General features: G+C 37.7%; 2 protein-coding genes across 2 annotated transcripts in view; one reads left to right on the top strand and one right to left on the bottom strand.

The window, feature by feature from the left end:
- Positions 1-23307, top strand: part of LOC144642279 (uncharacterized) — a 45429-nt gene that overhangs the window by 11678 nt on the left and 10444 nt on the right. The window contains exons 2-17 of the mRNA XM_078501256.1: positions 10903-10974; positions 11884-11925; positions 12342-12448; positions 12807-13001; positions 13580-13772; positions 14281-14588; positions 14744-14984; positions 15618-15641; positions 16622-16916; positions 17459-17809; positions 18279-18305; positions 18755-18944; positions 19454-19675; positions 20435-20513; positions 21206-21330; positions 22773-22950. Coding sequence (XP_078357382.1) covers positions 11886-11925; positions 12342-12448; positions 12807-13001; positions 13580-13772; positions 14281-14588; positions 14744-14984; positions 15618-15641; positions 16622-16916; positions 17459-17809; positions 18279-18305; positions 18755-18944; positions 19454-19675; positions 20435-20513; positions 21206-21330; positions 22773-22950 — 2575 coding nt within the window. The 5' untranslated portion in view covers positions 10903-10974; positions 11884-11885. The remainder of the gene's footprint in view (positions 1-10902; positions 10975-11883; positions 11926-12341; positions 12449-12806; positions 13002-13579; positions 13773-14280; positions 14589-14743; positions 14985-15617; positions 15642-16621; positions 16917-17458; positions 17810-18278; positions 18306-18754; positions 18945-19453; positions 19676-20434; positions 20514-21205; positions 21331-22772; positions 22951-23307) is intronic.
- Positions 67-10554, bottom strand: LOC144644009 (short transient receptor potential channel 5-like). The gene is made up of 15 exons (XM_078503411.1): positions 10380-10554; positions 10036-10281; positions 9018-9095; positions 8241-8300; positions 7878-7999; positions 7195-7413; positions 5757-5982; positions 5276-5489; positions 4532-4900; positions 3891-3917; positions 3191-3380; positions 2650-2796; positions 2031-2139; positions 1336-1424; positions 67-1035 (listed from the first exon to the last, which is right to left on the bottom strand). The coding sequence occupies exons 2-15, from the start codon at positions 10133-10135 to the stop codon at positions 967-969; spliced, it is 2019 nt and encodes a 672-aa protein (XP_078359537.1). The 5' UTR covers positions 10136-10281; positions 10380-10554; the 3' UTR covers positions 67-966.

Here is a 23307-nt window from a genome sequence, read left to right on the forward strand (position 1 = left end):
CCAAAATAGATGCGTTTTCAAATTTATGCGGACAAGTGTGAACGGAAAATATTTTATACAGCGTTTTCAAATGTCTCCTTTTTCCAATTTAACCGATTAAAATGGAAAGTTGAGGTTCAGATGGTCATTTATCATTAGGACGATCGTTTTTTTCCTTTTTTTTTATTTCTCACTGTTACGTTGATTTACTGTAACGACTGGTCCTCATATGGTTTCGACCGGCCTGCAAGATAGCCGCCGAGGTAACTTCGTGCTTTTTTCCGTTTCACCATCGCGCTTGCCTAAAGAGAGACGTGGGTGATTGCGGGATACCTTCTCTGCTAACATCGGTTTTTTTGTTTGTTTGTTTGTTTTGGTTTGATTTTTTTGCTGAAGCGGAAAGATTCGGCCGTTTTGGTGGTAATTGCAGGCATTGCTATATATACAAGTTAGATGGAAGACTTTTTACACTGATTTACTTACTTAATTTATCATTATTATTATTTAACCGTATATTTTAACATGTTCTTACTTTGTTCATTTATTAGCCTAAGTGCACCGAACGTTGTATTTTTCTGTGTAATAAGGTCTCAAGTGTTATGTAATTACGTCATCGAGTTTTCCTTTCTTCTTAACTGGTACATTAAATGCATGCATTCAGAAAACTATAAAATAAATAAATTGCGAAAAAAATGAAAGTCATCATAGTTCGTATTTATCGTCATCATCATCACCATCATCATCATCTCATCATCATCGTCGTCGTTGTCATCGTCATCATCGTCATCATGATCGCCATCATTATGATCGTCGTCGTCATTATCCTGTTATTATCATCACTTTCATCACCATCATCAATACGGCTATCATCAGTGTCATCAGCCACGCCATCATCATTGCCATCATTATCACCGTCATACCTGCGCGTTATTATCATTACGACCGCGTTCGTGACCTCATTTGCTAATTATTCCTCCATCAAATAGCTTAAACTGTTGAATGGTAGTATACGGGCTCCTCTAGGTGTTGTCTTCTATTCTCGAATTGTTCCTGGGCCTTAAACAAAGATCAAATGAAATACGTTTGACAAGGTGTCGTTAAGTTATTTTTTTCCTCTAAGTCTGTCTCTGAAGTTTTCTCCATGCGCAAGCATACGTAACTAGATTGTTTATATGATTTCGCCCATGACTGCCAAACTTGTTAATTGTATGTTCTCAGATTTACGATTTTGAACAATGTAATTTCCCTGATTAGTTATAATTTTTATAGACTTTTGTAGGCTTCCTTGTGCAGAGAACACAAAGCTAATTATCAGAAAAGACATCAAGACATGGCGATGATGTATTTAGGCCTTACCTGGTTTCCGTGTGGTCTACTCAAAACGACGTCCAGCTTCTCCATTATTTTCTTCATATCTTTATGAAGAAGGTCAACTTTCGCATCAACTAGAAATGAAATGGATTTGCCGTTAAGTGTAATATTTTTTTGGTTTTGGGGCATATTTAGTTGTCGTGGGGAATACTTTTGCTGTTATTTTATAACAATGCAACGACCTGTTGGAAGTTCATGATTTGGAGATTGAAGCATTAGCTAATATTTCAATCCAAAAGCTAACCTCAACCACAACCAATGTATGACTAAAATAGATAAATTTGAGTTCGAAAAGAGAATGACCAGTTGTGAAAGTGATCTCCATGACCATGACACACAAAAACAGTTATCAAAAAAGACACAACAATTTGAAATAGTTGATAGGAAGGGTTCCAGAACCCCCAGCAGTTCAGTTTGAATGAGACACAAGCTTGTGATGTGATGATGTTTACTCCGTTGACATTAAGATCAAATTAAAACAGGCATTTATGCCATGCCATTTCTCTACAGAGAAACACTCTACTTGCAATTGCAGTATTGATCCAGTATGAAGCATTTTAGTAGACACTCAAGGCTTCGTTAAATAACGTCCCCAAAAACTCGGGCTCATGACAGTCTAATAGGTGAATAAAATTCGAGGGGTTATCAGGAGCCAACTGTATATTTTACCCCTGACTTACTTGACATCGGAAATGAATCGCCGTGCTTTTCCAGATAGCGCTTCGTAATTGTTGGGAAGAGCACTACATTGTAGAACTTCTCATAAATTTTTCGCCGGTTTTGAGCTTTCTGAGGTTAAAGAAAACCACAATAATTGCGTTACACAGGAAGCTGAATGATTCACAGGAAAATACCCTGGGCGGAGAGAGGCCGCAATGCGAGAGTAAAGTGTCTTGCCAAAAAGGACGCAACATAATGACCTCGTCCATGGCTCAAACCTAAACCGCTCGATCCAGAGTCAAGCGCGCCAACCACTGAGGTCTCTGCGCTTCCACCCCTTAGTAGAGTAGATTGCAATTTATGCATAGAGGATGGAATTTAAGATTAAATCAAAACATTTTGAACCAGCCATTCGGAGGGTGGGGAACAGGCATTCATGACACGACCGCGACATCAAAAAGTGATTGAGATTGGAGAGACGGTAGATATGTGGAGTGAGACTGGGAAGAGACCCGAAACCAGCGCATGCCTTGAACAGGAATATTTTAAACGATTGTGTCTCACACTTGCACTTGCTACAACTAAAAATCATTGTGCGGGATAATGTACTCGAAACTGTACAGAGATTTTTGGACAAACCTTTGCTCGGTTATCTCCATAAATCTTGATGTAACAGTGGGAGAGAGGAACGGAAATGATGTTGAAGGGCACAACTATGGGATGATATCGTCTGTATTCATCTGCTACCACAGCCCGGGAAAACTTCCATTCTACATCTGCGTTAGTCTAAAAGTAGAACAATTTAACATAAGACAAAATACCACTCGGTTCTACAAAGCTCAGATTAAGAAATGAGATTCAACAAATGAGAAACTCCTTTTTTCCACAAATTTAAGAAGACTGATTTGTAACAAAAATCCAGTTAATACAAACGGTCGACAAAACATTTTACCATTAGAGAAAAAATTATACCCTTCTACAACTCCAATTCTTTCTACAAATTATCAGCCTAAGCTTAAAATGAAATTGTCTTAACAAACTGCAATAAAATCATCGTCCACTAAGTTTTGACAAGTAGTTAGATGGTGCATCCAAACTGGAGCCGGCCCTTAATAATTTGATAATTTACTTCATTCTCACTAGAGAAAGTGTTTATCACTCTTAGAATGAGTTTTCTTACCTCCACTTTGTTGTATGTGTTTGTGAGAAGAGCAACGAGCATGTTGACCAGCATAATCACCGAGAGAATCAAGAACATGACGTACAAGACACCGACGACAACTGCGGTCAACTGGTCATGAGACTCCATTGTCTCTAGTTCGGTCAGACCAAACACAGACCAGATGAGATGTGTGGATGCTTTGAATAAGCTGGAAAACGAATTAAAGAAAAAAACATCACAGCGTTCGTTTGCGCATAAAGAAAAACAGCAGCTGTATAAAAGAGCCTTTTTAACTTACTTTAAAGTGCATTAATTGTGGTGCTTCAATCAGCCCATATACTCATATAGACACTGGAATTTTCCTTCGCGAAAAATATTTTTTTCTTATGCGTGCCCCTTTATGTCGCCTTCTTCAATACTTTCATGTAGAATGTAGTGGTTGTGGTTGTTCCGAGCTTGGAAACTTTATCCCTAGGGCCCATACTTAGCTATTTTTTGCTTATTAACTCCCACCGTTAAGTACATTATTTTCTTCTTGGTATGGAGTTAAATACAACCTTTATTTGAGTCATTAAACTATGGGCGATTGGTCACTGGGTGATCTATGATTGTATAGGATTATAACACCAAACGCTCGAAAAGACGAGCATGCCGGCTTTCAAAACAATCATAACACCAGACCAATTTGCTATGTATCGCACCCAAGAGAATAACTTACCAGGCCGATGTCCCTTTTGCGCAAAAGCTGCAATAGTGGGAAAAATTAAAACAAAATGTGAATTAATGTATTTTGTTTTTGTTTATTTTGTCCCCAATAAGTACAGCAGTGCTAAATTCATGATCACCGACTCTTAAAATCATTAATTTATCTTTAATTTATAGTTTTCTAATGTAAACAAATTAAAACTGATCAAACTTTGAAAACGCTTCTAGTGCATAAATTTTCTTTGTAACTGTGACAATGACTTGCTGATCTAAAATTTCGACAAAACAACTTACTGGGTTTAAAAAACTGCTCGAGGATAAAAAAAAATCAAGAAAACAAATAAACATGATTCCTCTGCACCAAACAAAGTAACAGTATTTGATAGAGTAATGTGCGTCTGCATTTGTTTTGCATTGCTACGCTTAGTGATTGGTTTAAAAATCTCGCGCCATTTTCTCAACCAATCAGAAGTAAAACCAAAACCAATCGTGACTCGCTCGCGCACGTTTTCCCGTGCTTCACGCCGGTTACATGTATTTGCTTCGAGATTTGATTGGTTCACTGGATTGTTTGCGCCCCATGTGATTGGCCGGAGTGATTGCTTTGGTTTTGGTTTTACGACACTGCTCTAACAGCAAAACGTAAGCACAAACTTTATTAATTGAGTCCCGTTGTTTTCTTGTTGGCGTGTTGGCGTCAGATAGGACATCTCAGCTGTGTAGGCCATTGTGATAGCCACGGAGAAAGCCACAATAACAAAAACGAACTGAACCAAAATGATTACTAAGTCGATGCACATTCGGAACAAAGCCAACTGAAGAGGACCAACAGTTTTGTTAACTTCCAGAATGCTGGAGAATCTCAGCACGAGGAGCAACGTGTTGATGCCGTACAAGTAGTTCACCACCTCTAGTAATCGGTTATGGTATGGATCTCCACCGCGAGTGATCGAAGCGATTCGAAGAAAGAATATGAGGGCGTGGAGTGTAAGTGTCGCTACATCAACATAGTTCCACATGTTTCTACAAAGTCAAAGAAGAGTCAAACTAAATCTTGGACAAAACTGTTGAAACTCTTGGCAAATTTCATCTAACTTAGGTACCACAGTTCAGCTTTTCATTCCCCGCTCCCGTTTATTATGTTATTAATGCTGTCGTGTTGTGGAAACAAAACCTGGCGAACTGCAAACCTCAAGGAAACAATATCGAGTAGCGGGAGAGGGGGATAAAATATTTTTACTTGCTTGCAAGTCACGGCATTTGTGAAAAATGCGTGATATGCGTTTGTTTCAACTAGTTTTTTTTTTTCAATATTGTAGTGACTTTATCCGGTGGATAGCGTTATCCAACATTTGATCAACTGATCAATAGTTTTGTCATAGATTCACGCTAACCTACCTTAGATAAACTCTGGATTGAGATGTGTGATACTGCTGGAATTCCGAGAGTAGTAAACCAACGTAAAATATCAGAATTAGGAATTCTTCGGTCCTCGGTGCAACAGAAGACGGCAAGATACACATCCTAAAATGCAGTGCAATGAAGACCACTTGACTTAGTTTGTCCTTTAAAAAGATGACGAAAGGCGTTGTTAAGTAGTCCAAGTACATATCTGCAAGAGACAACGACATCCGTTATAGTAACTTAGTAATAAAAAATAACGTCCCATTGCTGGCCCTAGGGATGGCATGAAAGCTATATAAGGCTCTCCGTTCTTTGAAAAAAGCTAAGTGAGATAAAAAAGATATTGCAACCACTGTTCATCAGCAGCATTTGTGTCATAACGAAACTAAAGCAAACGAAACTGGAAGAATTGAGCTTCCTTTTCCCCGTCTGGATGTATTTGCTGCTTTTCAGATAAAAACAAATGGATGCATACCTCTTAATGACCTGTCTTCTCTTTTTCCCCTCGATGTAGGGCAAACTGTCTGGTCCTTGTAAAACGCATATGTGATGACTGGAAACAAAACAGGCGTCAAAATCGTGTCGAGTATGGTAAATATATAGAGCATCAATCTAAGTTTCTTTCCTGGCAGGCATTGAGATGGCAAACCATAGTTCCACCTTTGATTCAACAGTCTGTATGCCAATGGATGGGACACGAACTGCAGACGAATTAAAAATACAATGGTTCTGTCATGTAATTATTTAATTCGATTGAACCAAAAACGTATCGTTACAGATATATTACCAAGCAATACAATGAATGAAACATCTCGTTACATCTCACCCCATTAATTTCAAGGTCGACATAGTTTGCAGGTATCTTAACTCAAACATTGTCCGGTTTCTCTAGTAACCCGACGTAGATTTATATTAAAAATTGTAGCAGACGTGATTTCAAGTCCCGACGCTCACAAATGCAGTGAACTTGACTAAATCTGTGTAGTTGAAAGTCTCAATCACCAGAAATAGTTGACACTACGGCTGCCCCTGCTGTTAATCAGTTTTTCTTTTTTGCACATCCGTTACAACAGTCAATTCTTTCGCTTGATGTCTTGGCTCTTTTATCTACAAAATTGTTTGGAAATCAATTTTCGGTTTGGGATGTTTATGAAGAAAAGTCTCCCTGGCGGCTCGTGTTTTCCAATGGTTTCTGGCCTTCTCTTCTTGAAGATGGAACGAGGACATACGATTTTTAAAATGAACTGTTAAAGCCAAGTGAATAAACAAAACAAAGCGAAATTATGCAAAACAAAATCTGAAAGATTAAAGATAAACGCAAATTTAATTATAAAAACGCGACAACAACAGCCTGACATCATTTTGCCATGTTTTGCTGTTATGAGAGATCTCAGCGAGGATAAACTCTAGCAACGGCAAAAGTTTGATTACTTTTAATTTATTCCATTTTCTCAGTAGTGCAGCTTAATGAGAGCTGTCTTCGGCTTCTGATTAGATAGTGACAGCAGAAAAGAATGCGAATTGATTAATCGGCTCCATACTGTAAGACGGGAAGAAACAAAGTAACTGTCGTACCTGGCAGTACACCGAGCCATGTATCAAATCCTGTAGTAAATGTTCTTTCTGGTAAAAGTCGTCAATGTGCTGGTTAATGCGACTCGGAAGATACTGGTTACCACATGACAGACAGACACGGTCGGCGCTAAGCGCCGACTGTGAAAACGCCGATGCTAACCAAAATTTTTGCTGCGAACACAAAGCATCAACTCTAGCGGGTACAAAACTAAATGGCGTCATCTGCGTCATGGTTGCCTATTCCGCAGTGACAGTAGCGATGTAAACCATGGGTCTATAAACTCAAAGAAATAAGTGGGCTTTACTATTACTTCTCATGAAAAAAAGTGTTTTCTAACCTTCTTCTGTGAGAAGCGAATGGCTGACTCTGTTATACCATCAAGTAAAGATGCGTACGTATCCATATTTTGCTTCTCGTGCTCAATGGATATTTCTTCCTTGCTGTTGACTTGGTCCATCAGCGTAACAGAAAAGTCTTCCACCTGTTCTGCAAGTGTGTTAAGAAAGACCGCACTCTCATCCCGGCTCAAGGCAAGCTCCCTTAGTCTCGTAGAAACCTATTATCAAGCAAAATCAAACTCTGTGACAACTCATGTTGATAACATTGCTGCTTCATCTTAATTCACTTGTCCGATTTGATACTGGATAGGATTAAAACACAAACAATAATCTATCGTGCAAAATAACGGCTAAACGTAGAGCAGGTATTTGGGACGTGGACGACTGGCCCATGCCTTACACGCTTCACCTCGTTAACTTGTTTGTAAACATACGTATGATGTGATTCTCTCACTAAATTGGCCGGATGAGGTATATCACAACAACTGGCAGTACAACGTTAGAAAATGTAAATAACAGTCGGTTTTGGACCACTTGCTGAAAAAGTAAAGTCAAAATCGTCTTAGACGACGTTGCATTTCTCTCAACTGCTTGACAAATAACATCGAGCGCTTATTAAAGTTTTAAGGAAACTTGTTTGATCCAAAACACAAGCGTTTAAAAAAATAATGCATGGGCTCACCTCAAAAGCTGTTGTAACGGGATTTTGACAGAGGCAAAGATTCTCCGCTGTGACAGCATCTTCGATCTCATCAACATATACTGTGGAAATGTTTTCAACGATGTATTTGATTTTCGTCTCGGCTGTAAGTAAATCAAATGAGATACGATGCTTAGACTCTGACAATAACATAGAGAAATAAAGCACGACGTATTTAATTTCTGTTCAGAGCGGCCTTTAGAAAATTATGGCATGGTAAAAGAAGAAGAAACATTTATGGGGTTTTTGTCATAAAATATGGAATCTAACTGTACAAAGTGCTTCAGTTTCACAAAAAAATATTCTTCCAAAATCAACTGATTGGCTGAAACATAATCAAAGTACCTTCACTTATCTCAATTCCTCCATCAGTCCCATTGTCATCTGGGTCAGTAGATATTTGTTCTGAGAAAAAAAAAAAATGCCTCGGTTACTGGTATTTACTAGAGTACTAAGAATCATATTTAATGGTGAATTCTTTGGGCAAAATGTAAAATGAGGTTATTTTAGGCGCACGCTTGTCGACCTTCGCGCGTTACACACCGATATCTCGATTAACCCATTGACTCACGATGATTTTTGACAAAAGCGTATTTTTTGAACATTTTTTGCTTACTTTTCCCTTTTCTCCTTTTCTTATCTTTTTGCTGCAGTTGTTTGCCTTCAACTGGGCTTGCTTGCAGTTTAGGAATTTCCGAGAAAATGCCATCCAAACAGGCAATACTTGCCACTGAAGAACCAAGGGTGGTTAAGGCAAATATATTCTCGTACGAGTTTTTCACTTAAATTTCTAAGCATTTTTGTGGGTATTTCAAGCATAACTGACCCAATCACTCTAATTTGGGCATTTTTGGGAAGGCCTTTTTCTCTTGTAGAGATTGAATATAAGTAATGTTTTATTTTTCGATCAAATGACGTCACAAGTGGAACAAATAGCAACGTTTGTCACGGCAAGTTTTGTCTGGTACGGGAGCCAATGGGTTAAAAACTGTAATCAAGAGTGATTTGCATTCAAGCTGATCATAATAATTACTGGCAACCAAAGCCAAGCCATTTTTATTAGTCTACCTCCCTGTTTTTCTGAATATAATCTATGCGTATATGCCATCACATGGCACTAACCTCCATCCGGATGTTCGTCTTTTGAATGAAAATGACTGCGCCAAAAATTACGAAAGTCCAATACAACGTCTTCAGCACCTAAGATTAACATGACAATTAATATACAGTCGAGTTGACTACGTTGACTTTCTGAGCTGGAACAGACCTTTATAGGCTAAACACAAGATAATGACCCACAGGAAACGCAAACTACGAAATGATTAACTAAAATATTACCCTTGATGAAACAAAAATCAAGGGTTGACGAAAATATACTGTTGACTTGCTCGCGATTTTGTTTTTTGTTTTTTTAGTTCAAAAGAAAATAACGTTTTCTTTGGGCACATTTTTAAAGAGTAACCAAAATGGAACCTGTATTGAGCATTGTCTTAATGGGACGCTATCACTGAACATCATGAGCCAAACAATCAACAAGAGTTTTCTTATCAAATCAGGAATATTTAAATCGATGAAGCCTAAAAAACGGTCTATACTTTTGTAAAGAATTACTAAACTACTACACATGCACGAGGCTCTGATCTTAGATTGAGACATATCGCTAAAAGCTAATTATGCATTTTGTGTATTGGCGAAGATAACCATAATTTTAAGACCATTTTGGCTCAAAGTTCATTTTCCCATAAAGCACGCAATATTTAATGTTCTTCTCATAGTGTGTTTTTTAAAAAAATCCCTTTTTAATGCCCCGTCCCCCGACTCTGTTCCCTGCTCTGGTTAGAGCATTATTGTTATTAACCACCCATCGTGGCCCTAGCCAACATCGCCATTAAAAAAAAATCTTTAAAACAAATAGCACTTGGAGGTTAATATTGGCTCAATTGTATTTCCGCTGGCCGGGCAAACAATACACACATAGCGTGACCAGCTATTAAATGACTTGAGTCGGTAACTAAAATTACTGAAACTAAACAGTGTAGTTTGGGTACATTAAATTTCCCCTAATGAAAACGAAATAACAACATCTCATTTTGACTGATTAAAAGACATCTGAATAAACTTATCAAGCTAGCGCTGTTACCTTCTTGAAGCCTCGTCACTCCACTCCTGAAGAAGTCACGCGCTCGAGAAATCACATTTTCCTCCTCGTACTCATCGTTTGGGATCGAAAGCTCGCTCATTGTGGTACAATTTGATGAACTGCGTTTTTATTCGATGTAGCTGGCATCGGTGGACGAAACAAAATGCCCAGTGCTTGTTCTCACACAAGTTGTTCAAAGCGAGAGCGGATGTCGTAACGGTAAGCTCATAATGTTTCCGCTATTCACTGAAAAAAGGAAAACAAACGCATTCGGGTCAGCTTGATCATAAATTGTAAGATTGATTAATCGTGTTTAGAGAGGTGTCCACAGTTAATAAGCTTACCTTGGATTACTTTCGACCGAGTAGTTTCGACGCGAACACCATGCTTCTCTTCACTATTCTTGTTGTTCGATGCGTACTAACGGGAAAATCAAATCATGCGTAAAGTTTGATGCCAATTGTACCTATTACTGAAACAACAATAGCAATACAAAGCAAAACAAAACCAAGAAATAAATGGGTGTACAATGCAACACAGGAACTGCGTCACGGACTACGTATCTTTGAAACAACCTTAAGTTTTACGCTCATCAAGTTTGCGATTTGTCTTAATTTTCCCTATTTTAAAACATCTTTGTTCCGTTTTGTTAACAGCAAGCAATACATTTTAAGTACTTCTCTACCTTAATTAACTATTCGCCTGAAACTCCTTTTATTTCAATATGTTTTGTACAGCTTCGCATATACCCTAGAGAGCATGTTTACAGGCTAGGCGAAAAAGGGAAGGCGCTCGGTGGGTACAACGGGGTTTTAAGAAGAATCGTTTCTTTCAAATTCAACTCTTTTATGTTTTTTTTTTGTCAAGATACATGGGGACTGTTCTCCTGAGACAAGCCAAAAGATCGATGTCAGAAACCGGCTGTCAAAAAATGCAGCGGTATGTAAATTGCTGAATGGGGTCGTTAATTGTGGCCGTCGTTACCTTTATCATGCCCCACAGGAATGTACATTGGCGCATGTTATTAAAAATACGAACGCTCATCACATGTATTAACAATAGTTACCGTCATAAGTCTGATTTTCTCGTCGTTTGCTACTCACATCGTCCTCGTGTTCTCTCTTCATGGAAGTTATACGAGCGTCTATCCCGTTGAAACATCAATGTATTCATTGATGCTACGTCCTCCCAGTATCCACAAATTGATTCAGTACTATCAGTTCTGTATCTAAATTGTGCCACAAAAAAGTTCTTGGCTGTTAGAGATTATTTGAACAGCCAGCAGGTATGTTTCTCAGTTGTTTGAGCCTGCTGCTTGCGTGCAAAGTTCCGTTCTGAAATATTGATTTACGGTCGAAAGGGTTAAGCCTGCATCACCACGCTTGTCTAGCTAAGAAGATTTTGAGAATGTATTGTAGCTTGTATTAACTAAATTTATTCGTATTTTAAAAAGGAAAAACAATCTTGTCTAGTTGCATGTACGCCCTTGATGGCTATGTATACTAAACTCATGGTTTTAACGAGAGGATGTTTTACGAATCAATAACCCAACAACCGAAAAGAACAACAGGACACGAATGACTAGTTGCTTTACGTTAATTCGGTATTTTCGAATATATTTCAACGGCAAGTTAACTTAAAGGCATTGGTGGTTGCGCTAAGCCAAGAACTTTTGGTTATATTTAAAAAAAGTCGTTTTGTTTAAAAAACGACAGACAACTGTTGAAAAAAACGTATGCACCACATTTCACGGACGGTGGTAACGTTTATATCACCCCCGTGGTCGTTGCACTGAGTTATAGTTGCTGACATTAAAACGATATTAACACTATTGACTTGTTTCTTCAGATATGATGTACTCACCAGAAAAAGGAGTGGAAGAGAATGATGGTATGTAAACAGTACATGGACATTTTAAACTAGCTAACTAACCTAAACTTGTATTAACATAATTGTAACACTCGTGCCTGCCCTTTTTAGCTCTATAGTTATTTCAGGCAACCAGACCCCTAATTATTTATTTATACTTGTCAGCAATTTTTTTTCTTTTTGTAAAATATTAAGGGGTGAATAAAGTTGTTGTTGTTGTTGTTGTTGTTGTTGTTGTCAAAGTTCTAACGATTAAAAAAACACACTAAGGTTTTCTTTTTGGAATATCTCATTCTACCTAAGACGTCATAAATTCTAACAAATCCACCGTATTGGATCCTCCATCTTAGATAATAACAATTTAAATTATATTTTTGTAATATCCAGCCTACAATTGGATAATATAATTAATTTGTGTAATTGATTTCAATTGACAGATCTGATGAGCAAATTAGAATCTGACGACTTCGATGACATTAATGACGCAATCACTCCCCAGTCCCTTGGAAGATGCAAAACGAATGTTTTATTTACAGCATTTAAGGTCTGAGTTCGAACATGCAAACAATAAAATAATTGTAGCTCCACTCATGAGAGTACAGATGTACAAGCCGTTTGAATCAGCATGGTTAAAAGTTATGTTGTTAACACTACATACTCATTAAAGCAAAGATTCATTCGCGCCGTAGACTAATTGGCTCTTCTATAAGTAATGTAGAAGCTTTAAGCTTTCGTTACGATCTTGAACCCAAAGTATTGCCAAATTCCAAAGGATCATTAGCAGATAATGTAACACTGATACCGGGCTATTGTTGGTGGTTTCTGTGTAAGTTGAACTTCCCCTCACTATATCCAGAAAAATCCTGAGGACTGGCATTTTCTCTCATAATACTTATTTTCAGGTGAGTGGGTTCCTTCAGGACAAAGCTCGGCAAGAACGACCAGATGTAGAGGAGCTAAAGAAGTTAGCAAGTTCTGTGGACGAGTTTACAACAAGCTTGATAGATCCACTGAAGTCGGACAAACCATCACGGGAAGCCTTTGGTGATTCTCTTGACTCTATTATAGACAAGGCCATTGAATATAAGCAGATGAAGGTAAATATACCGACATATATATTTAAAAATAACGCATTATTACCCTGAATTGCAAATAATGCTACGTTTTCATAAGGATGGCAGCAACTTGTTTTAACCATGAAGGTTTCCTTTAACTGTAAATTCGGAACTTTTGGATCGTTACTTTTAGATATTATTTAAAAAAAAAAACATTCACCCAACATGATTGCGTGGAAGGCCAACGAATGGGGATAAAAGACGTACTACTGTATAAATCAATAACTCACCTTCCATTTCTGGGGGCGCGGTGACCGAATTGCGGATTGTTAGTGCGCTGGGCTCCAGATCGAGGAGTCTGGTTCAAGCTCAAGCCGGGGGTCACTGCGTTGTATAATTGAGGAGGACACTTTACTCTCATAGTGCCATTCTCCCCCAGGTGTATCGTGTGCCGGTGAATTTAATGCTTGAAGGTAACCCTGTGATGGACTAGCACCCCATCCAGGGAGGCGAAGAAATACTACTAGTCGCTTCATGCTACGGAAATCTAAATGAGCTCCGGCCTGATGGGCAATTATGCCCGTAGGCAGACTTACTAAACCTTTTCTTTTGCATTTCAGTTTATTTCTCATCCTGTTGTATACAACTTGCTAGACAAGCGTTGGATAGGACAGTTCTATGCTTGGAAGTCTCACTACTGGAGTTGGGCATTCATGTGGTTTTGGTGTTTCTTGGAGGTGATTCTGTTTCCGTTCATATTCGCCATTTTCTACGTCAGGGACAAGGCAAGAATATGGATAAGGAAATATCAAGGTTTGAAACACTCTTTTGCTTCAGATATAACTATTTCTCGATACCAGCAAAATCTGTACATGTAACTTTAAGTTACCGCCGCAATTTATAGTTGTGTCTAACAGGCACGATCATTTCGAGCAATGAACAACATCGCAAGGAGGAGCTCGTGTAAAACTTTCGTTTAGCCTCGTGGAAAAATTAATGCTCATGACCTAAAATAAAGTGCCAATGGACATTCTTTATCTATTTTATCCACGATGAATCATTGAGTATGAGAAAAATAAAGATCTTGAATGCATTGCCCGCTCGAAACCTTTGAAAAAATGAATTTTGTGTTGAAAGCGAAGTGTTAATTCTCCATGGTTGGTCCGCCTGTGCCGTCTTACAGGTTGTTTTGGATCAAAATAAGTACTGTTCGTAAGGCAATTTAATTCATAGTCATACTTTATTCTTCGTTTTGCATACAAACCAGTGTCAGCATTGATATTTCTTTTGAGAACCGTTTTTTTAATAATTTTTTTTATAGATTACAGCATCTGCTTCATCCTTCATACCGAGGGAAAAACTGGAGACGAGAGCTTTAATCTTATGAAGCAATGCATGTCGCGAGTCATTCATCAGTGCGGAGTCAGATCTGTTAATTATTGCGTGATCAGCAGTATGCAAGGAGAAGCATACCAGCATGTGGCATTCCAGAGGCAATTTGATAACGAATGTTCACTGGTAAAGAAAATTCTAGCGATGGAAAGGGACACTAAACGAACGCGTGCGACAATTGACGATGACGTTCAAGAAGCATTAATCGTCTTTGAGGGTCAGACTGCAAGAAAGAAGGTTTGTTCTTATGAAAGTAAACGTCAAACACATTGACAACAACAACAACAATAATAATCAGAGATTAACAAATAAATGATGGACTTTTAAACTGAAGGAATGACAATGTCTTATTACACGGTCTAATAATGCGGGGTTTTTTTTCTTGTCGACAGATTCTTTTCTTGTTTACTAATGATACGTCAAGTTTGCACGGCCAGGCTCGGTTAAGACACGGAAAATTAGAATTTGATGCCAAGAAACTTAGAAAAGAACTGGAAGTTAAAATTGTGCCCATCGCCATAGGAGATAGTGCTTCTGTGGACGACCTAAGGGACATTGCTTCAATACCCGACCGTGCTATCTCAGGCAGAGTGAGCGAGGATCCTTCACATTTGGGACGTAAACTTTTAAGAGGTTGGTTCGTGCTTTTAGTCCTCGTTAAAAATTAAAATGTTGCACTTAAATTTAGAATACTTGTTTATACATTAAAGAGATACGAAAACCGCAAAAAAACCTGTAGGCTGGATAGACACTTTAAGTCTTCCTCCAAAAGAAATTTAGTATAAAGCACTTTGTATCATGTATTTTTATTTTGGGGAAAATATTAAACTGAAAAATGAAATGAAATATTTATCTGGCAGGAACTGCAATCCTATGATGTTTTTTTTAAATTTTTAAAAGTGCATTATGTTTATAGTTTTACTTTTTTACTTTTTTTAAGAAGAGCATTGTCGCCGTTGTTACACAAGGCATGTTACTATTACTTCAGAAATAATAAAACATCTTAGGGCGGATCTAGGGGGAAAGGTGCAGGGGATGGCACCCTCCCCCCTCCCTCCTGAGATGACCTGTGGCTTTCTAAGACTTTCTAATACTGGTATTATTCAGAAAAAAATGTGGTTTATTGGTGAACCCCTCCTAAGAAAAATCCTGGATCGGCCCCTCAACTTACAATCAAGATCTCATTATTTGCAGATGTCAATGTAACCTTGTAAAAAAATAGTTTAAAATTTACACTCAATTGCTGTTGCTGTTTTCTTTTAATAGTGGTTTATGGAGCCAGTTTTCGTGGTAAGAATTATTTTTTTTTATCTTTTATCCCTGTATAGATAAAATTCACTCAAACAATTTATAGAATTTTTTAATTACAGAAACATGAATTTTCTGTTTTCAGTGCTATTTCCTCCTATTTAATTATAATTTAAATAATTGCGTGATTCCCAGTCAACACTTTCTGTATGTAACGTACATAACAATATCGATGAAATGTCATCGCGTGTATCATAAATTAATTCATTTTTGACTAAAACGTTTTAACCCTATTCAGACCGGGGGGGGGGGGGGCTTTTGAGGCCCGCGCTCTCTTTGAACTTTTATAACTTTTTTAAGATTTAACCAAACGCTGCCAAACTTTCTGAGTTTTCCTAAAATTTATCTGGCAACAAATTGTTAGGGATGGATGATGTGTCAGGAACTTGACATCACCATGGCAACGGCATTTTGACAGGCATGTTTTCCCAAATTTGTAATTTTGCGTGTTTCTGTTAATAAAAATCAACTTAAATGGCATTATTTTTACATTTTTACGGGTTTAAAGCACATTTTTATTCATTTTGAGTACTAAGCAATGATTTTGGGTGGTTTTCTGGCATTTTGGAAAAATTTTTAAATCCAAGATGGCGGATCCAAGATGGCGGCTGTTTTGACATCATGATGTAATTGTCACGTGATGTGACGTCACCATCCCACGTGACGTATACCAAAAGAAAGAGTTTTGGACGTACAATACATCCTATAAGTTTCATGGTGATTCCTTAAGTATTCTGGAAGTTACATAGGGGGGCTTCCGAAGCCCCCCCTCCCCCCGGTCTGAGAAGGTCCAAAAAAAGCCCGGTCTGAATAGGGTTAACACTTCACATTGAAGAAGTATCCGTTCATTGCTATAAAATCTTCTCCTTTCCTTAAAAAGGTTTTACCCTTGCATGATTTGCCTTATTAACCCGTGTAATAATCGATAAAAATAACAGCAATATCACTACTGTTAATTTCAGAGCTGTACCTTGATTACTACGTTACGCCGTACTTCATATTTGCAAGAGACACACTGAGCTACTTTTCCCTGCTTGGTCTTCATGTTGCCATATGTCTTTCCCCATCGGTCAATACCTTCACTATGGTGGAATGGGCCATTCTGGTGTTCTTTGTGGGCCGTTTCGTTGTGGAGCTCGATCAGTGCTTTAAGAGTGCACCTAAGGAGTTATCAGCCTCCATGCAACAACAGGCAGCAAGACCAACACATCTGAAAGTCAAGTCAATGGCATCACGAATGCTTAACTCATATCTAAGGTACGTATGGTAACAGAAGAATGCGGAACATAGCTCAAAAATGAATTAATTAGGAAAGAAAAGTTTTCTTAAACTTAATGATTGGAGAATGCATCAACTTGGAAAATATGTTTTCCGTCTTAACCTTGATTCCAAAACGCTTTCTTTTCAAATCAAATGATGTAATCGTAGAAAGCTGCTAGGTTTAGAGCAGACTCGCTACGTTAATTATAATTTTTTAAATGACGAAACCTCTCAGTCTTTTGAAAGTTCGTCTTCAGGTCAGCCATATTTTAAATTATGGATAACAGAAGCTCACGATGTCTTATTAACCCTATTCAGCCGGGTTTTTGTTCAAAAGCCTGAGTCAACTATTACATTTAACACTATTTAGCAGAACCAAGTGGTCGACTATGATACTGTTTGGCTCACGATCCAAACAGGCACCTACTTAAGATCCAATGAAAATCCCGGCTTAGTAAAGTTTTATAGCCGTAACGTTATCATGATAGGAAAGTTCAATAAGTGAAGAATTACGTATAATGTAATAATTTATCTCCTAGTGATCGTTGGAATGTGCTGGACTTGATCACTCTTGTTGTCTACTTCATCACATTTATATTGCGTGTGATCACGTGGGGAATTTCCACACATGTGGCTGGAAACCGGCTGCTGGTTATTGCGCAATACTTGTATGGCCTCAACGCTACCATCTTGACTTTACGGGTGTTCGGGAGTCTTTTGGAAGCTAACAAAGGGACAGGGATTACCCACATTGCTCTCGTCAGCATTGTCGAAGACGTGGCGATCATATTTATCCAGTTTTTTGTGGGGATATTAGCATGCTCGTTGGCGATGACCAAAGTACTAATTGCCGAGCACTCTTATACGGGTGTTGACGAGGAAGTTGCAGGGTAAGAAAATTTTTTTTTTTACGAAAACCTATCCGCCTTCAGTGCCTTTTCCATATTCCTTGGTCTAACGGTTTTAGATTTTCAACGAATATTAAATTTTGACAAGCTACATAACGGTTTTCTGCTGCCCAAGCTTAGCTCGTAAAGTGAATAAAACTGCTTTTTTAAAGATATCTCCGCAATGCGGTGATTCTTGATTCGATGAACAGAACCTTTCCTGCTTCATCATGACTGAGATAAGTCTTAGTAAATAAAGGTTTAATACTAACAATTTTCGTCATCACTGGCCTGAACTATGAACCGATTGCAATATCTTTCTTCTCTCAACAGAAAAGAAACTGAGAAAAATAAAACATTACGCTTTGGCAAATAAGACAATTACAATTTAATTACTGCAATCATAACTTAATTTGTTAATACTTTAATAAGTGATAATAATTTAATTTCTTTGTTTTTTTTTTATCTCAAGGCTATGCAGTGGCACTGGAATCTCTTGGTAATTTGATGTATTTTAAAAAATATATAATTCATAAGCGATCGAGCGAAGCATACTTAGGAGCTATTATTCCGTTCTGTTTGTAGGTTATACCAATAGTATTTATTTCTCACAGAGAATTTTCCTTATTTGGTGGGCCACTATGATTGCAGCCCACGACCGACCGACCAGCTGACCGACCGACCGACCAACAAAGAAATTATTGAACAACGAACAAACAATACGAGTAAATGCAATAAACAATCGAACAAACAAACCACGCTGTCCTTCTCTTTTTTGTTAGTCCCTTTTAAGCTAAATCTTATAACCATAAAACAATCGCGTCACTTGCGGTGCTTGGCTTATTCATAAGTTTAGTATTTAGTAACGAAGTTTCTGCAGATAATTATTATCTCGTACTAACAATTATCTTTCCTTATGATTGACTATTAATTTTTCTTCCGATTCAGTTGGTGGGAAATTGTTAAGCACCTCGGTTGGACACTTCTCGGCATTGCAGACGTGGAGCCCTTCACCTCGAGTGACTCGTTATCTAACAACATTGCGCAAGCACTGTACGCTGGCTTTATCATAGCAGCGCTCATTCTTCTGGTCAATATGATGATCGCTGTTCTATCCAGTACTTACGAGCGAGTAGAGGTAAGGGAAAGGCCTGACACCACTTTAAAATTTTCTCTCTTTTTTATTTCTTCGTTACGTCACAGTGAAACGTGTACCATCTACATTATAGCGTCGGCAAGTGCCAAGGTCACTCTTAGCTGATTGGGGGGGGGCATTTTATTTCTGTTATTTATTCTTAAGCACATTTTCAATTTTTTTTTAGTTTTTTTTTTACGTTGTGTGGGCGTAAGGGTAATAACAAACGGGAAATGAATAAAGGAAATTCATGTCCCCGATGCTCTGCAAACAGTTAGAATTGTAATCTTTTTGCCTGGCTCAAAAACTTTTATTGAAAAAATGCAGTATGTAGTATTTTTTGTGGTCATATTTCGCTCCTCCGTTTTAAAGGGTAGATATGGTGCTCATTGCTTATGGAAACCTTAAAGGAAGCTTTGATTCTTTTGTTTTAGTTTCTACTGGGATATTACTTTTTCTCCGGCGATGATCAAATATACAGTTAACCCGAACTAATGTTTTTTGCCTTGTAGAGCAACTCGCTTAGAGAATGGTCTTTGAGAAAGGCCATCATTATCCGAACATTCAGCAACTATCATCCTATTCCAGTACCATTGAATTTGATATCCCAGTTTGTAATGTTATTACTGAAATGCTTCAAAGCCTGTCGACGTAGATATGGCTCTCGCAAGTGTTACAGTCAAATATCTGACTCCGGAATCACATCCGAAGACGATGCAGCTAGTGTAGAGAAGGTAAAAAGGCTGTTTAACAAATATTTTCTGGTTTAGTGAGTAAATAACACAGTCAACTCACTCTAAGACGGACACAGTTGGGACCGACTCCAACTGTCCGTATTAGAGAGGTGTTCGTCTTATAGGGAGTTTAGTTACAGCGAAATGACTGAAAAACGGCAGTGGCAGGACCAACAGCAGGTGTCCGTCTTATAGAGATGTCCGCTTAGAGAGGGTTGACTGTATACTAAAACAGTGGATAGCGTTTTTGGCGCGCACTGATTAGCTACTCAAACTCTAATTATACTTTGCTATTCACCTCCGAGCATCGCGCGCGAGAAAATTGTGACCTTTGACAAGAATAAACTAGTCGAAAACCGTCCTTTTTTTTTTGGGCTATATTATCTCACCGTTTTAGTATATACTAAAACAACAGTACTATTCACCTCGAGAGTGTCGGTGGCTAGCGGTGGATATTTACATCGCCGCTTCGCGGCTCGGTAAATCCTCCACTTCGGTGTATAGTTGTTAAATATTCATTATTAGAAAAAATAAGAGAAATGCGGTTAACAATCCATATTAAAGATTTCTCTTTTAAAAAAATACATGTAGTCATTACTGCATGGGTAAGCGACGTAAATGCTCAAATCCGGCCTGACTACATTAGCGTCTATGGGTAAATTCTTTTCTGTGATTTAGGATGATTTTTCCAGACAATTGTCATGATTAGAGGCTCCATGAAGAAATTCTTGATTATGACCTTATATTCATTGCTCTTAGGACAGAAATTTGGAGAGTATTCTCGATAAGCTGAAAGCCGTGTACTTTTCAACGCATGGATCCTCGTTCCCTTTAACAGGTAACAAATACATTTTTGATGATGATGATGATCGTTATTGGGGGGGATTATTATTACTATTTTCAAAAACTCATTAATGTTGGTTGGGGGGGGGGGGGGGGGGGGGGATATCATTAAGAAAATACAAATGAAATTAATGTTTAATGAGTGTCTCTATATCTGATAAAGATACAGCTAAATTTTGTCCAATTTTCTTGGCCAAAATAAACCAAAATCTAAATATTAGTGCAAATTAGATTGAAAATATCTACATCAGATGTTTTTGAAGCCGTTCAATAAACTCGCAGTTCGTGCTATATCGCGTCTAAAACACTCGGCTGCGCCTCGTGTTTTAAACTTGATAAACCACTTCTGCTTGTTTATTAAACATTCCTTTAACCTGCAGCTTATAGTTTTTTTTTTTCTGTTTTGTCCGTCCACATTGTAATCCGTCGGTGACGCAATCTGCAGGCCTGACACTAGTATACATAATCACACACAAGGCGCCCTCCAAGGCTGTGGCAGATTTCAAGTGATTTCAAAAGCATTACTGACGACAGTATAACTATGTTTGTAATGTCTTTAAGGGCCTATGGTTGAGTTCCAGCACAGTTTTTTTTAATTTGGTGGTTCAACTTATAATTATAATTTTTATAATTATGTTCAAAGTCAGACAAGGGACTCATGTTGTATTCGTTACTTTTCTTTAAAAGATGAAAGCAAGATCAGTAACATGCTAATCGAGACACGCAGGAATCGTGAAATGTGCAATCAAATTGCCCGGAAAGTTTTCTTCAACCAATCTCACACCACCAAGGTAGCTCCTGTTGGTCCTGATGTAAGTATGACGCGCTCCAGTTCATACCACAACTATGAATCTATAGTTTAAGCCTATGTCTAAAGAATATCATTGCACTGGCCTTAGATAACAGCTTTTAATGGACGTTGGTGATGAAATCCCTCTGCTCGGTACCCAAAATATAAATTATCAGGAGAGAAAAGATGTTGGTTGTAATGGACTCCTATCTGCCACTAAGTGAATATATTATGAGGCAGACGTTGTCTCTGACTAAGTGTTCAGAACGAATTATCGCACGACATGATGTAAAAAGTGCACTTATAATAATACTGGATAATAGAACGATAAGTATATTTAATAAATGCTTTTAAGCATTTAACTGATTTATTAACTATTTAAAAATAGTTAATTAATTAATTAATTCATTTAAAACCATGAAAATAATATTTATTAAGCTAATGTTAATACTGTTAGGCATGGATCAGTCCTGGAATACAGATTGAAGGCTGTTTATTTACTATGTTGGTCGCGACCTTTGCAAAACCTGCAAGTTGGAAGCACAAAATTTCCATGGAGCTAGATATAAACTACCATTCTCTGAAAACTTTCCTAAACTTGAGGTAAGAAAGTAAAAATATTGCACTGTGTATCATTATTTCAAAATGTGTGTCAAGCTACTCAGTTTAGAGTCATTTTGAAGAAAGCAATTATTTTAAGAGTAGAACCGAGCGCAAATTAAAAACTAAAGTGAAAGAAATTTATCCTTAACCTGATTTCATATTTAAAAAGCATAGTCCGTAGTTATAGATAACAAAATAATATAACACAAACAAAAAACAAGAACTGCCCATGAAAGACGAAATCACCTGTATAAACTGATGATAATGATGATCCCTGAATACAACTTTACTGGCTTTTATCGACATTTGACGAAACGCGAAAGACATTCATTGTTGTCGTTACTCACAGATTGCATATCTTCACATTGAACATTATTTTAAAATAATGAATAATAATTATTACATAATATGCAGTGGTATAGCGAGTGGTAGCAGATCGATAAAAATGGTATCACACATGTGTGGATAAAAATGGTATCCACACATGTGTGATATCATTTTTGACCAATCAGATCGCAGTGGTTACCATGTTATAATGTTCAATGAACCAAAGTTCATCGATATTAAGTCGAAACATCTTCGGATCTTCCTCGGCAAACTTCTGAAATTTTCGAAAAAGTTCGGAAAATGTTCGGCAACATTCGTACAGCCTTCGGACCACATTTTGGAAATCTTCGGAAATCTTCGGTAAATGGTCGGAAATCTTCGGAAAATCGTCATAAACATCGTAATTTAGTAGGTTTGTATAATAAACAGAATTGCGCTTACTCGTGACATATCGATTTGAACACTCGAAGATAAATTTCAATATGTCCGCGCAACCATGTATTATTCTCTATATAATAATGCCTTTTTTGTTAGGTCTTGATACAGGAAGATGGAAAGAAACGACAGTTGGTTGTTGGAGTGGCAAGGGTCAACCACAAACTACACAAGTCAGCTGGCGAGTCTAATGACACCATAGGCTATTATACTTCTGATGGTCATCTTCTTGACGCTTGTGAAAAGAAAGGGTCCAAAAGTGGCCAACCAGTTGAAGGTATCAGCCATTAAATCATCTCTTCAGAACAGAACTAGTATATTAAGTATTTGGAGTAAGGGAGTATTTCTCACTGGTGTCCAGTTCAGGTTAATACCTTAGAAAAACATAAATAATCTTCAAAGCTAAGTTATTCTTGACAGAAACATACCATCAAAATTAATCTCGTAGATTGCAAGAAAGAGGCAAAGTAGACCTCCATCCCACCTAGTTAATCTTACCAGTGACATCAATTGCTCTACACAGGGTCTTGGATAACATTTCTTGCGTGATGTCAGATGCACCTTTACTCAGGGAACATCTATGTACTTGTTAAAATAGGCTAAACAAGAATTAAGTCCAAATTTAGCTTTTAGC

This window comes from Oculina patagonica, chromosome 2 (assembly GCF_052425735.1).
Source record: "Oculina patagonica isolate OP01 chromosome 2, crgOcupat, whole genome shotgun sequence".
Classification (NCBI taxonomy): domain Eukaryota; kingdom Metazoa; phylum Cnidaria; class Anthozoa; order Scleractinia; family Oculinidae; genus Oculina; species Oculina patagonica.